The following is a 14,714-nucleotide window of genomic DNA, read 5'->3' on the forward strand; positions in this document are numbered from 1 at the left end:
TGTGTGGGGGGGGGGCATAGGGGAGCTGTTCTATTGACAGATCTACTGCAACCAACATGCCAGGGGGGGGGGGGCAACAACTGTCTATGTCCTCACAGCTCCGTTACGTACGTTTGGCCAACAACACTTAAGACAAGATTCAAGCAAACCCGTAGAATGCTGCATTTGGTTTTGAGATGTTGTCAGACAAGAAGTGTTGTTCTTGTTGTCACTTACGGAGAGGAGTGAAACCCCCTTAGGGCTCATATGACTCTCCCAGGGGGATTTCAACTTCAACGTGTGGACCTGGCAAATGACCCCAGCACAGTTATACCCCCAGCACACCAAGTATAGTACTGTTGATTATCTGGACCAAGGCACCAAGCCAAGTTGATTTATATGGTCATGGCCTTGACTGAACCCATTTAGTTATCTAGGGTTAATGTACATGCATCATATGAAGTAGTTTAATGCTTATCCTTGTAAAAGAGAGAGAGAGAGATGTGAACCTCCCCAGGGGAGCTCTACCTTTTGTAATTCACTCCTTCCATTGACCTCTGACCCCCCATCCTGCCATTGTACATTAACCATCGAGCACTACAGTACCAGTTATTCACCCTTCGTGTCAAGGGACTGCTTAGGAACAAGTGAAAAATAAATTGTGTTGTGTGTGTGTGAGTGATAGTGAGGGGTTGTGTGTGTGTTTACTATGTCCAGTCATGTGAAAAAATTAGGACATCCCACCAAATATTTGGTTCTTTTTTTAAGAAATATCGACATCAATATTTGATCTTCTTTCAAACAATATCTGTAGATGAAGGTGATGCAATTGAACCCAAAACAATTAAAATGTAATTTAATTATTATTTTTACGTTATTATTTATTTAACAAAATATGTACAAAGATGCCAATTCTTACTGAGCAAAAGGTTAGGACACCCTATGCCCTAATAGCTGGTATTACCCCCTTTGGCTGGAATAACCTCAATTAGACGTTTCCTATAACTGTCTCCCAGTCTCTGACATCGACTGGGAGAAGGTTGTTCCCGCTCCTCCATGCAGAATTCTTTCAGCTGTGTGATGTTTGAGGGGTGTCTTGCATGCACAGCCTGTTTCACATCACCCCACAGAATCTCAATAGGATTAAGATCCAGGCTTTGATTGGCCATTCCAGATCTCAATTTCTTTCCTTTCAGCCAATCCTTGGTGGATTTACTGGAATGTTTTGGGTCATTGTCATGTTGCATGGTCCACATCCGCTTCAGCTTAAAATGTTGGACTGATGGTCTCACATTTTCTTCAAGCACCCTCTGATACAATAACAAATTCATAGATATATGATGGTGCAGGCCCTGCTGCAGCAAAGCAGCCCCAAACCGTGACATTTCCACCCCCATGCTTCACCATTGGTCTGAGGTTCTTGTGCTCAAACGCTGTCTTTGGTTTGTGCCAAACGTGTCTTCTGTTACTGAGCCCAAATAATACAACTTTGGATTCCTCTGTCCAAAGCACCTTGTTCCAGAAGTCCTGGTGTTTGTCTGTGTTCTCTAGCAAACATTAGTCTTGCCCTGATAATTTCCTCCTTGCACACCTCTCACAAGGTGCACTTGATTCTAATTTGAGCCATTTTAAGTAATAAATGATGGGGTGTCCTAACCTTTTCCTCACAAGAAAATTGCATTTCTATTAATTACATTTTACAAATCATTTTTTAAAGTTTTTTTTCTCAGCTTTATTTGTTTAGTTAGATTACCCCCATCTCTCAATATTGTTAAAATGAAGATCACATGTCCATATGTTGAAATAAGTTGAAAAATACAAAGATTTTCATGGGGTGTCCTATCTTTTCCCCATGAATCTGTGTATCGTGGTTACTGCTTTAACCTCCTGTTGACCAGGCTTCTCCTCGTGGTGCATTCCCATCCCACCCACGGTTAACCCGTTACTCTGTACCACTCACTAGTACTGACCGGCTCCTTAGTGTGTCACACCTGTTTCAACACAGGTCAGATACCATGTACTGTAGTGTGATGTTGAGACGGTCAAAGAAAAACAGTCATTAGACTACAGCCTAATGTTTTAACAGGGAAATGTGCTAATGGGAACGTGTGTGTGTGTGTGTGTGTGTGTGTGTGTGTGTGTGTGTGTGTGTGTGTGTGTGTGTGTGTGTGTGTGTGTGTGTGTGTGTGTGTGTGTGTGTGTGTGTGTGTGTGTGTGTGTGTGTGTGTGTGTGTGTGTGTGTGTGTGTGTGTGTGTGTGTGTGTGTGTGTGTGTGTGTGTGTGTGTGTGTGTGTGTGTGTGTGTGTGTGTGTGTGTGTGTGTGTGTGTGTGTGTGTGTGTGTGTGTGTGTGTGTGTGTGTGTGTGTGTGTGTGTGTGTGTGTGTGTGTGTGTGTGTGTGTGTGTGTGTGTGTGTGTGTGTGTGTGTGTGTGTCAGAGAGAAGGGGTGAGAGGAACAGTGAGCCTCATCCAGATGTGTTTCTCACAGCTTACCTGGTGTTTTTTACTCAAGGGAATAAGATCATGGTTGTAAGATCATTCAAACAATCTCTTGGGCTTTTACTATTTTGCAGCTTGTTATTATTTCTTTTGTGTTTTTGTTACAACGAAGAAAGAATATCGAAATGGGCTAAATAAATAAAATAAAACATCCGATGCTGTTTGGATGTTGGGGGGAGAAACTCCTTATTTATCAAGGCTTTTGTCAGTTTATCTGTTTTAAATGGTATGACTTTATAACTGTATTAAATGAATGCTCCCTGGTGTTCTGTCTGAACTTGTCATGTCTTTATTGCTGCAGTATTACAGTACTAACCAATATGATACAATATATGATATTGTATGATACAATATGAACATTTTAAAATAGGAAGCACACTGTTTTTCTTTTAAACCACAACATTTTAGCATTTTAGCTTTAATACTGTTTTTCTTACTATTATTTTTAAATGACTGGACTTTTTAAATAGGCACTACATTTTATAAACACTGTTATATCTGTCTGTTTTTATTGTATGTAGGCTATGTGACCTATGTGTGTTTTTAATGTGGAAACCATATTCATGAACTGCACAAAGCCCGTCAAAGGAGAATTTCTGTCACTCTGTGACCGTGACAGACAATAAAGCAATCTTGAATCTTTGAATCTTGAATCTTATACTAACCAGTATATCGTCGTAACCAACTTACCAGTATATAATAATAATAATAACTTTATTTGTATAGCGCTTTTCCTGCAAACGTTGCAGCTCAAAGTGCTTTGATCATTATATAATCTTAATTTAATTATTTTGTAACTTACATGCGATATGAAAAGGATGGGTTTTTATCATCTTAATTTAATTATTTAGTCATATTTAAAAGCAATAATAAAAAGATCGGTTTTTAGTCTTTTTTTTATTTGCTGAGGTTGCATCCCTAATGTAAACTGGCAGTGCATTCCACAATCTGGGTGCATAAAATGTGAATGCAGCCTCACCAAATCTCTTTGTGTGATCGATGCCCTCCCCTTTGGACTCTGACCAGAGCACACTCTCTGGAAACCACATCCTCCTCCTCCTCCTCCTTTCAGAGAAACGAAACTGTTCTGATTTCTGGCGCAGCTCAGACACACAGTGGCACAACCCGCCCATTTTCTCTGTTCTCTCAGTTATGGCTTCGTCTCGGAGATCGTTCAAGGATCACCTCAGCTGTCCCAAATGCCTCGACGTGCTCAGGGACCCGGTCACTATCCCCTGCGGCCACAGCTACTGCAGGTCCTGCATCCAGGACTTCTGGAACGAGGAGGAAACCCAGAGTCGTCGTCTCCAACTCTACAGCTGCCCGAGCCCTGAATGCAATGACGCCTTCCACCCCAGACCTACTCTGACCCCCAACATCACTCTGGCTGATATGGTTAAGGGTCTAAAGAAGACCCCCACTTCTGTAAAGAAGACCCCCACTTCTGGAAGTGGGACTGGGACTGGTGCTGAGGGGAGCGGTCAGGCTCAGGGGGGTGCCAGTCCCCTGAAGAGACCCAGAACCAGCCATGGAACCCAAACCCCAAAACATGTTTTGTCACCCAAAACAGAACCCTGTAGAACACTGGAGAGTTACGGCTTCAAATGTCTGGTAGTAAGAGAGGCACAGAACCAGGTACCAAAGTGCCAGGTAAGGTATGCTGTTATGCTACACTATGGATGTGTTGATTATGCAAATTAGAAAGGCTAATCTGAGAATAAATGCCCCCTCAACAGTCTAACCCCATCAGAACCAAAAAATATAAACTTATTTTTACACAATGTAAACAATGTAATTGTAATTGTAAACAAAACACTGTGACTGGATAGCTTCAGAACATGTGATTTTGATATGATGAATGGTCAGTCCTTGCATAGCTACATCTATGAATTTGAGTGGTTCCATTTCTCAAGCCACACCTCAGCTGGTGGCAGAGGCTTAGGGTTAGGCTTGTTGATTTTTGAATCCCAGACTCTGTCTGAGAGAACCCCTTGGAATGTGGAGGGAGTGTAGCTCCCACGGCCATCCTTGACCAGCTGCATCTGTCTTCTAACACATGCGCTACAATGAGCCTGTCCTATTTTTTGTGTGTTTTTTTTGCTATTGTTTCTGAGTGGGGCAGTCCCACTCATACTTTTCATTTTATTGGACAGATATAGTGAAGACAGACAGGAAAGGACCATGATGGAAATAAGCGCATGCGCTTTATCATGTGTTTTTATCCCTTAGAAACTGTCTTTTTAATTCCACAATAAATCAAATCAAATCAAATCAAAGTAAGGAGAGAGGGCATGTCAGCAGGGCATGGGCCGGATTCGAACCCATGCCGACATGGGTGTATGTGTGCACTGTAGACAGCGGTGCTAGACCACTGGACCACCCCAGACCACTGGACCACCCCCAGACCACTGGACCACCCCAGACCACTGGACCACCCCAGACCACTGGACCACCCCAGGCCATGGTGCTAGACCACTGGACCACCCCAGGCCATGGTGCTAGACCACTGGACCACCCCAGGCCATGGTGCTAGACCACTGGACCACCCCCAGACCACTGGACCACCCCAGGCCATGGTGCTAGACCACTGGACCACCCCAGGTCATGGTGCTAGACCACTGGACCACCCCCAGACCACTGGACCACCCCAGGCCATGGTGCTAGACCACTGGACCACCCCAGGCCACTGAACCACCCCAGGCCATGGTGCTAGACCACTGGACCACCCCAGACCACCGGACCACCCCAGGCCATGGTGCTAGACCACTGGACCACCCCAGACCACCGGACCACCCCAGGCCATGGTGCTAGACCACTGGACCACCCCAGACCACTGGACCACCCCAGGCCATGGTGCTAGACCACTGGACCACCCCAGGCCATGGTGCTAGACCACTGGACCACCCCAGGCCATGGTGCTAGACCACTGGACCACCCCAGACCACTGGACCACCCCAGACCACTGGACCACCCCAGACCACTGGACCACCCCAGGACACCCGGACTTCCCCCCTTTTTATTGTACCAGGTGACCTCATTGAGATATTAGAATCTCTTTTCCAAGAGGGACCTGGCCAAGAGGGGCAGCACAAGGACACAGGCATACATTCAATACGAAAAACGCCAATTGTTATAGATGATAGTGTTCCCCCCAGAATGAATCAATTGAAATCACCAAGGTCTGCTCAGAATGGACAGTTGAAGAGACGGTTTATTTTCCAGCTGATCAGCGACTCACAGTTACTCATGCGACAATTGTGAGTGAGTTCCACTCCAGTACATAGTATTGTGGCTTCCCGCTGACACAGGTATCAGCTGGTCTCCCAAGTTACCATGGTGGACAGCCCCTGGCCTCTCTAGCCAGTGGTCTAATTCTGGCTTGGCGCCACATCTCAAATGACAGTAGGGTTCTGGTCAGTCCCCAGTTTCCAAAAACACATCATAACAGACATAATACAAAATAACAAGAAATTAAAAGCAGGTTTGGGCGGGCACAGATACTGAATTAAAAGCAATGACAATTTCCAATACGTTAACCCTCTAAGACCTTTAAAATTGTTATGAAAGCATCATAACTGATTAGTTCTTTTAAAGTCTTTCTGGAGAGTATTCCAGGCAGAGGGGGCAGCGTATTTAAACGCTTTTCTGCCCAGCTCAGTACGAGCACGCGGAACATGCAGTTGTAAAGTGTCCTGTGAGCGGAGGCTGTAATGTTCATGGTTTCTTTTTTTTTTTTTTTTTTTCTTTTTTTTTCAGATTTTATCCCCTTTTTCACCCAATTTGGTAGCCAATTTAACCCAACTTAGCATCCAATTATCCCCTGCCTATTGCGAAGGATCCGCCGCCCGACCCCGTGGCCGGCAGTCCCAGAGGAGGCCGCCAGGCAGACTAGGCTGACTGGCTCCTCGAGCCCAGTACCGTTACTCCAGCACCAGACGGGGGCGGTGTTGCGCGACGGATCCTAGTCCAGAAATACTCCTATACCCCCCTCGGAAGCGGCCGGCCAATATGCCGCTTCCCGTGTGCCTCGGCCATATCTGGATCTGGCGAGCCGGGATACGAACCCCGGCCCCGGTGGGCAGCATGCACTAGCGGCCAGTGCTTAGACCGCTACACCACCGCGGGGCGGAATGTTCATGGTTTCTGAGGAGATGTGTACACAGATAGGTAGGGACCAGGCCAAGGAGACTTTTATATATAAAGCTCAACCAATGGGCATACCTGCGTACATACAAGGATGGCCAGCAGGCCGCTTTCATATACAAAGTGCAGTGATGAGTAAGGTGTTTACAACCAGTGACAAATCTCAAGGCACAATGATACACAGAATCCAGAGAATGCAGACATTGAGCAGAAGCGTTCATGTATAGGAGGTCACCATAATGTAGCAGAGGTCAGAAGATCGGTGATACAATATATTTCCTGGTTCCATGGAAAAAGCCTGTCAAGCCAAAACTTTTCCCATTACTTTTGGGTAATCAAAAATCACCCTCAGAAGACCATATATTAATTATTTGCTTTAAGATCCAAACGTTAGGAGTGTAGAGCCAAAAGAAGACAAAATGCTTCACTGTCCCGTTACTAATGCAGGGCGCTGTGTGTGTGTGTGTGTGTGTGTGTGTCCCTCCCCACAGAATCAGCTGAAGGACAGGAGGAGGGAATACAAACAGAGGATCCGGAACATAAAGAAACGTCAGAAAGACCTGAAGGAGAACATCAGACAGATCAGGGTGAGTTTCAACTCCCTGCTAAATATGCTGATATTGTTTAATACTTCTAGAAACAGAGAATTAGCTTTGTAACCAAGTTGTCGGGAAAGTTTTAACCAGTTATCGGTCATGTTCACCTCCTGCATCTATCTGTGTGTGTGTGTGTGTGCGCGTGTGTGTGTGTGTGTGTGTGTGTCTGTGTGTCTGTGTCTGTGTCTGTGTCTGTGTGTGTGTGTGTGTGTGTGCGTGTGTGTGTGTGTGTGTGTGTGTGTGTGTGTGCGTGCGTGCGTGCGTGTGCGTGCGTGTGCGTGTGTGCGTGTGTATGTATGTGTAGCTATGTAGTAAGGCTGCTGATGACCACTGTCAAGGCATCGTAGCTACCCTGATAGACTCCCTCCAGAGTAACTACTCCGCAGTGAAGGAGGTGATCGGGGCCCAGGAGCGGGCGGCCCTGGGGCGGGCAGAGGGCAGCCTGGGGAGGCTGGAGCTGGGCCTGACTAGGCTGATGAAGAGAGACGCTGAGCTGGAGCAGCTCTCACTCATAGACCACGATGAAGACTTCCTCCAGGTATATGTAGTTGTCAGTGGAGGCTGGTGGAGGAGGTACACATGTTTGTTACCATTACTCCTTCCATTTGTGGAAGAAAAGAATCACATAATCGTATTATTTGTGTCTAAAAACGTATTCGTATTCCGTATGATTTTATTTGGGTATTTTATTTGCATGTTTATGCTGCTATTATTAATCGTTACATACTACCTCACAAGTGTAAATTGTATACGTCGGCGTTGTTCACTGGAATGATCCGGTTCTGACTGAGAGGGCCCCTTGGAATGTGGAGGGAGTGTACCTCCCGCGGCCGTCCTTGACCAGCTGCATCTGTCACATTGGACACAACACAGCACTACCATGAGCCTGTCCTCTGATGTCTACCTACACCAGCCTCCATTGGTTGTTGTGTATTACAGGCTTTAAGTCCAGTTCACATCTAGGATTCCCAAGGCAACGCAACTTGAGTCGCAGCCGTCCGAATTACCCTGCGACGGCAGAATCTTTGGAATGTCTGCTGAGGTTTTTTTTTCTGCGGCGTTCTAAAACTGACCCGTTGCGTTGCGAGTCCTAGATGTGAACTGGGCTTTAGAGGTACGACTGTATAAGTGACGACATGATGAACGACTTAAGATCGTGAGAGTTTCATCTCTCTCTCCATCCGTCTCTCATATTCCTCATCCTCATCTCTCCTCATCTTCAGGGGTGGAATTCTCTGTCTTCACCCTCTGATGCCTCTGATGACCTGTCCACGACCCTAGAGGATCCGCATCTTCCATATATGGGCATAAAGAGAGTGGTCGAAGAGTTGGTTGAGAAACTAGAGGCCTTCTGTAAGGAGGAAATCATCTCTCTAATTGGTCAGTGAAACACACAGATAAACAGATTCTCTGTTTCTCTCCTTCTTTTTTTACCCATACAACAATGTATATGTGTTTAGATTTAATATTTTTAGTGTGTCTCAACAGGGACTGACTTCAGTGGTCCCCCCAATTCTCCAGAATATCGGGTCAGATCCCAACAGGTTTCAAGTGAGTATTACAGTACAGTAAATGCATTTATGGTTCATGATATACCATTATGATGAAGCTTTCTTAAGTTGGGTGTTCATTTCTTGGTGATATGGCTAAAACTATTACATAACACATTCCTATGACATTCCTATTGCAGTAATGAGCAGCACAACACATATGTAACGTCTGTGCATATTTCTCCTTTAAAGATAACAACAGTTATGCTGCACTGAACCCAGAGCCTAAAACCAGACCAGAGTTTCTGCAATGTGAGTTAAACTTCCTATTTCTATATCCTCTGTAATTTGGCTCTGCGAGCGCCGGAGCGTCCACATAACTACCTCTTGTCCAATCAAAATACTTCCCTTTATTACGTTGAACCCAGTGGGCGCTCTGGCGTTTTTACGAACGCGGCCTTTGTCATCCTCTTTAGTTTAGTTTATTTGAACATTTTTAAAGCACACATTAAAAAAAAAGAAGGTAAATGAATAAAATAATCAAGGACACTACTCCAAAGGCTTATTTCCGTTGTGGTCTTCAGATGCCTGTGAGCTCACTCTGGACCCCAACACTGCGCATGAGGACCTCTCTCTCTCCGAGGGAGACACAGTGGTGAGATGGGACCCTATGAAACTGAAGAACCCTGTCCTATGTCACCCTGAGAGGTTCTCCCACCGCCACCAGGTGTTGTGTAAAGAGGGGCTTCAGGCCGAGCACTGTTACTGGGAGGTAGACGTGGTCGGCGACAAGGCTGAGATCGCCCTGACCTACAAGAGAATACGAAGAAAATCTAAGATGGAACCGTCCGCTTTTGGGGGCAATAACATTTCCTGGAGCCTTGACCGTTCCAAAGGCTATTCTGTGTCCCACTGCGGTCAAAGTGTTCTGCTCAAAGCAAACCCCAGCCAGAGCAGAATAGGGGTGTACCTCAAATTCAAGGAGGGAACTGTGGCATTCTACGAAGTCGCGGACAACATGAAGTTTCTCTATAAAACCCAGCAGACCACATTCTCAGAGCCGCTCTATCCAGGGTTTTGGCTTGGAGAGTGGTGTTGCATCAGACTATGTGATCTGAGGCATGAGAAACAGGCCTTACAGTGAATGAAAATAACATTATTATTGTTATCACATCTAGCTTGAATTAAGCTTTAAATCCAAAAAGGAACAGTTGAGTGGTTTTAGATTGTTTTGGGGAAAATATCGGTTTGTTGACTTTTCATGTTTCCCTTCTCCACATTTTTACAGTCTACCAAACATGCTTTATGCGAATATTTTTTTCACAAATGTTTATTTCTTTTTACAAAAATAAAGTGAGTAAAAGCTTACTGTGTGTATTTTCACTGGCTCCTTATTTGACATTAGTCAACTCTCAGTATCTGAACAGACAAGAGCATTACTCTGGAAAACTCAAAACCATGAGATATCCATATCTCTTGTGAAATGATTTAAGCTCCTCAGATCATGATTATAACAAGTATATTTATTCATTTTGGATCATGTGTAGTTATCCACTGTTTATAATGTCTGACTGTCTTTGACTCTTTTCTCCATAAATACACTAGAGGGCAGTGCCATGTCTCATAACGCTTTTATCATGAGCGCTGAATGCCCTAAAAGCTAAAAGAGAAATCACATGACAGCTTGTTTATTCTTTATTGATATTTTTGGTGATATCCACAATTCATAATTATTCTTTTCACATGAAGCTTCAATACTGAACAATCATTATGACCGGAGAAAGAACATCTCATTTTTGTGATGGATATATAGAGATGGTCTGGTTGTGCCTCCGTTTCAATTATGAGACAGTGTTTGAAACTTGTGCTTGTTAAGGACCTGCACCCACACATAATCAGAAGGAATCTACAAACTCACTAGCACACACTCATACAGACAGAAACACATACATACACGCGTGCACTCATGTATCATGTCCAGGGCCGGTCCTAGACATAGGCGAACTAGGCGGTCGCCTAGGGCGCCAAATGCCCCCCCCCCCCCCAAAAAAGAATGAATTCTCTATGAATTTCATGTCTCTATGAAAATATGTCTCAGCCTACTGTCTATTTATGTCTTGAAAACATTGTTGTCCATATTTTTACTGTTGAATGTGTGGGTGGTGATGAGGCAGTACTGGTGGCTTAATGTGGTGGGGGTGGTGCCCCTAAAATTTGGGGGGAAGGGGGGGGAAATCAAATCATACTCTCGCCTAGGGCACCTTTATGCCTACGACCGGCCCTGATTATGTCTAAGGGTTAACTACAGTACAACACGTGAGCTACAAGGGGCAGTTCCTAACAGCTATTCATATTTCCTATAGAGGTGTTGGCCTCCCTTCCAGACTGTACAGTTAGCTGCAGCAGTTTATATAATAAGATATTGCTTCAACACAGACTGAACCCAAGCGAGGGCAAACATTGAGCTTACCAATATGTAGACAACAAAACGAAAAAACTAAAATAACATAACTCCTTTGGAGTTCAAGTGAAAAAGTGCATTCATATTCACATTCAATAAGTAATTTCTCTCCCACATGAAATGTTCAGAACAGTTTCTGCAGTGTTAAGACATGGATATATTTCACACGTTTTCTCTTATCTTTAGGATCATTTCATTATTGGTTGTAGAATCTTACAGACACGAGAATATTTACAGATTTCTAGATTTTTCAACATGGTACGATCACAACAAGGGACTGGCTCTGAGCCAGAGACTAAAACCAAAACCAAACTGGACTAGAAAACCTAAAACATGGACATGTGGGATAGTGCACTTAACCTATGGAGACGCTTATCCATATGTTCTTGTCAGGAGAGACGTCCCTTTAAGCAGCTGAGAGAGTAACACAGCACAAAAAACTAGGCTACGCTAGGCTATCACACAACACAGTCAACATACCCCCCACCCTTCAGTAACCATTGATAAGGTACACCAACTACAAAATAGATACATCTTAAAATGTACAATTAAATATACATCACACAGGATGAATACACCTGGTCACCTTTTACAGATATTTCTTCAGTATGTCATTAAACAGAATGTACACCATACATATACACAGATAGAATAGTATACAGTAATATAAATATAGTCCATTTAAATCGTTGACACCATGGCTTTGAACATCGCAATAAAAAAATAAATAAAGGAATCCTCTTCAAAAAATAAAGTCAGCTAAAATGGAATCAATTTTGACTTCACAGCTCAGTGTGAATCATGAGATAAACTGTGACTGGCCAATGAAGGTTCATGAGAGTGGGTCATGTTTGAGGAAGAATGTTTTCCTTTCTTTATCCTTTCAGATTGTCTGTCAAAATTCTTCATCTGGTTTGATTAGTTTTTACTGAAAAAATAAAATAATAATCAAGACATAATATTTAAATGCTTACAGGCATAGCATTGTTTTGCAGCTTATACAGAAAGCATCAATACATTTGGATTAAACATTGTAAGGTTAATAATGCACACGTTTATTAATATATTCTTAGGTACAAATCCTTTAATTTTAAAACAATCACATTTGGAATGTTTGGTCCAAAAGTGGGTGCCAAATGGTTTGGTCCATAATTAATTGATTCAAGGTGAGGATACAAGGAGGAAGTATTTTGTGCATATGATCTTTTGGTTGTGCTTAAAGGGGTCATTTTATGGTGCTGTTTTAAGTGTACTGTACATTCTGCTGTGAGCCCCAGCATTGTTACTGTGCTTCGACCCTAGTTTGTGCCTTTATGATCATATTTATTATCATCATTTCTGTATTACAAACCTGTTTGTGACCAAACAAGCCTCTTGTGCCCTTACAACTGTTTGTGCCCGATATGTTCTTACTTGTGCTAACATGATCTACATTTGTTCCCATACAATTAAAAGGTCTTTAACATATAATCGCCACCCCAAACTGTGCCTTTCAAGTGGTAATCAATTATTTCCCTCTGGGGTATAGCAATTCTATCTTTAATTTGTGCTTGAAAGCTTATTAATTGCAAAAACTGTAACAAAAAGTTTTCATTTATCAGATGTATTGCGTAATATTTCACAATTTAATAAAGTGTTTTGTTAGGGAGGTATGTCACTTGTGCCCTGTTATTAAAGCAGTATTACGGCCTCTACACGACACATCTATGAGCATCTATGAGCATCTATGAGCATCTATGAGCAGCACGCTGGAGTGTTCACTTCCTGGATGACTGAGAGTGATTGTGTTCAGTTCATTCCTCTCCACGCTGCAGGATGTTGCCAACGACAACCTAAGAAGATGTGCTTCTGCTCATTGTCTAGTTCTCACTCTTTGGTGGAGGTACTGAAGTTGATGAGCGTCAACGACACCGGCTACTGTATATGCGGCCTAGGCCCTACGGCAGAGTTTAACAAGGACGTACTGTACAAAGGATGTGACTCCATACCTCCTCTCTCTTACAGACACAATAACATACATCTTCTGGAGCATCACATTATGAACAATTATTGGCGAAACACAGTAGGAGACTGACAGTTGGTGAGGGTAGCTAAAGTGGATGTACTAGCGTGAATGCTAAGTGATATGGAAGTCGTAGAATGCTAGTTGACGTGTAACACAAGCAGTGTCTTCACAGTAGCCTTGACCGTAGTATTTAAAAATATACAGTGACCTCTGGACTGTTTGGACCTTGTAAACAAAGCCAAACAATATGGGGTGGTGCCTCCTTCTGCGAAACACACTCTTTGTCAAAGCTAAAGGAAAGCAGAATCAAGAGCAGTGGTTGACTCGGTGAGCTACGCTACATTACATCGCTAGGGAAATGTTCCACACAAATCTAGGAAAAAGCATCACCGCACTTTATGGCTATAATATTTCATAAGGTGGACGGCCGGGCTATGATGGGACGACTGCAAAGCGTAAGCTGCCCTAAAACGAATTCTCACATTCAGTGCGTCTTTTTAACGCCACTGTAAATAATATTATGTCGTTATTTCTTTAGTTCTTAGTACTGTACAATCCTCTCTAGAGCACCTCACTGGACAGTGCCGGATGAGTATGACTGCTGGGCTTCTGCAGTTCACGGGTCAGTGTCCAGGTCAGAGGGTCCCTGTGCTAAGGCAATGACAAGCAGAACCACAGAATACTCCCAAATGATGATAGACTGTGGACATGGTTTACTTGGTTATCATGTTATGGTCAATCTCATACCGTATAGTGTTAGTTATGGTTACCTATCAATATTGTGTGAGAAAGAAAAAAAGGAACTAGGAACTTCGAATTCTTCTCGCTTGGATCCATTCCTATGGAGTCTCTTCTCCTACCAGTCTAAAAAACATAGAGACCACAACATTCACGCGTGTCCAGCTTTGTATACCCCCTCGTAGGGACACACGCCACTGGGACATATCAGACACCGTAACAGGTGATGACTTTGTCTAAGCAGAGGGCTTGTGTAGCATTCCTCTGCCACGGTGAACTCTGGCCTCTGGGGCTAAGGGTGTGGGGGGGGGGGGGGGGGCGGTGTGTCCTGGGATGAGGCTGAGTGTGGGAGTGGGCGTGGGTGGTGGCGGTAGTGGAGTTTCAGGCAGCGCTGCACTGCCCCCTGGTGGTGGTGGTGATGGTGGTGGCGGTGGTGGTGGAGAGACTGATGGATGAGACGGCCTGTGGGAGGGAGAGAGCAAGGTGGAGGGGGGGGGTTACGGGTTCGGGTTACGGGTTCGGGGGGCAAGAAAGGAAGGAAGGAACGGGGGGGAGCAAGACAGAGGACGGACAGACAGTGATCATGAGTCGGACTCTGGGGTGGTGGGGGTGGTGGGGCTGATGGCGTTCTGGTAGCTCTGGTAGCAGCTGTTGGGCGACAGCGAGTTGGGGTCCGCCAGGGGTCCGGGGGGGCCCAGGTAGCTGCGGTTGGCGGGGCTGGGCGTCTCCCCGCCGGCGGGGGACTTGCCGCCGCCGAGGATGAAGCGCGACTCCGAGTCCTGCTCCTCCAGGTTGGACATGTCCT

General features: G+C 44.5%; 2 protein-coding genes across 2 annotated transcripts in view; one reads left to right on the forward strand and one right to left on the reverse strand.

Moving 5' to 3' along the window:
- Positions 1-3,628: 3,628 nt before the first annotated feature.
- On the forward strand, positions 3,629-9,935 carry LOC308172943 (tripartite motif-containing protein 16-like protein; the record flags this gene model as incomplete). The annotated part of the gene is made up of 7 exons (XM_080547909.1): positions 3,629-3,901; positions 7,111-7,206; positions 7,520-7,753; positions 8,439-8,595; positions 8,704-8,766; positions 8,958-9,017; positions 9,290-9,935. 7 exons carry the CDS (start codon positions 3,629-3,631, stop codon positions 9,847-9,849), a joined length of 1,443 nt encoding a protein of 480 aa, XP_080404035.1. The 3' UTR covers positions 9,850-9,935.
- Positions 9,936-14,490: 4,555 nt separating this feature from the next.
- LOC308173600 (sodium-dependent neutral amino acid transporter SLC6A17-like) overlaps positions 14,491-14,714 on the reverse strand; it is a gene marked incomplete at both ends in the record, with an annotated part of 15,794 nt that continues 15,570 nt past the window's right edge. Inside the window, one exon of the mRNA XM_080548627.1 lies at positions 14,491-14,714. This exon is cut by the window's right edge and continues 169 nt beyond it. Coding sequence (XP_080404753.1) covers positions 14,491-14,714 — 224 coding nt within the window.

This window comes from Nansenia antarctica (genome assembly GCF_963989245.1).
Source record: "Nansenia antarctica genome assembly, chromosome: 18".
Taxonomy (NCBI): Eukaryota; Metazoa; Chordata; class Actinopteri; order Argentiniformes; family Microstomatidae; genus Nansenia; species Nansenia antarctica.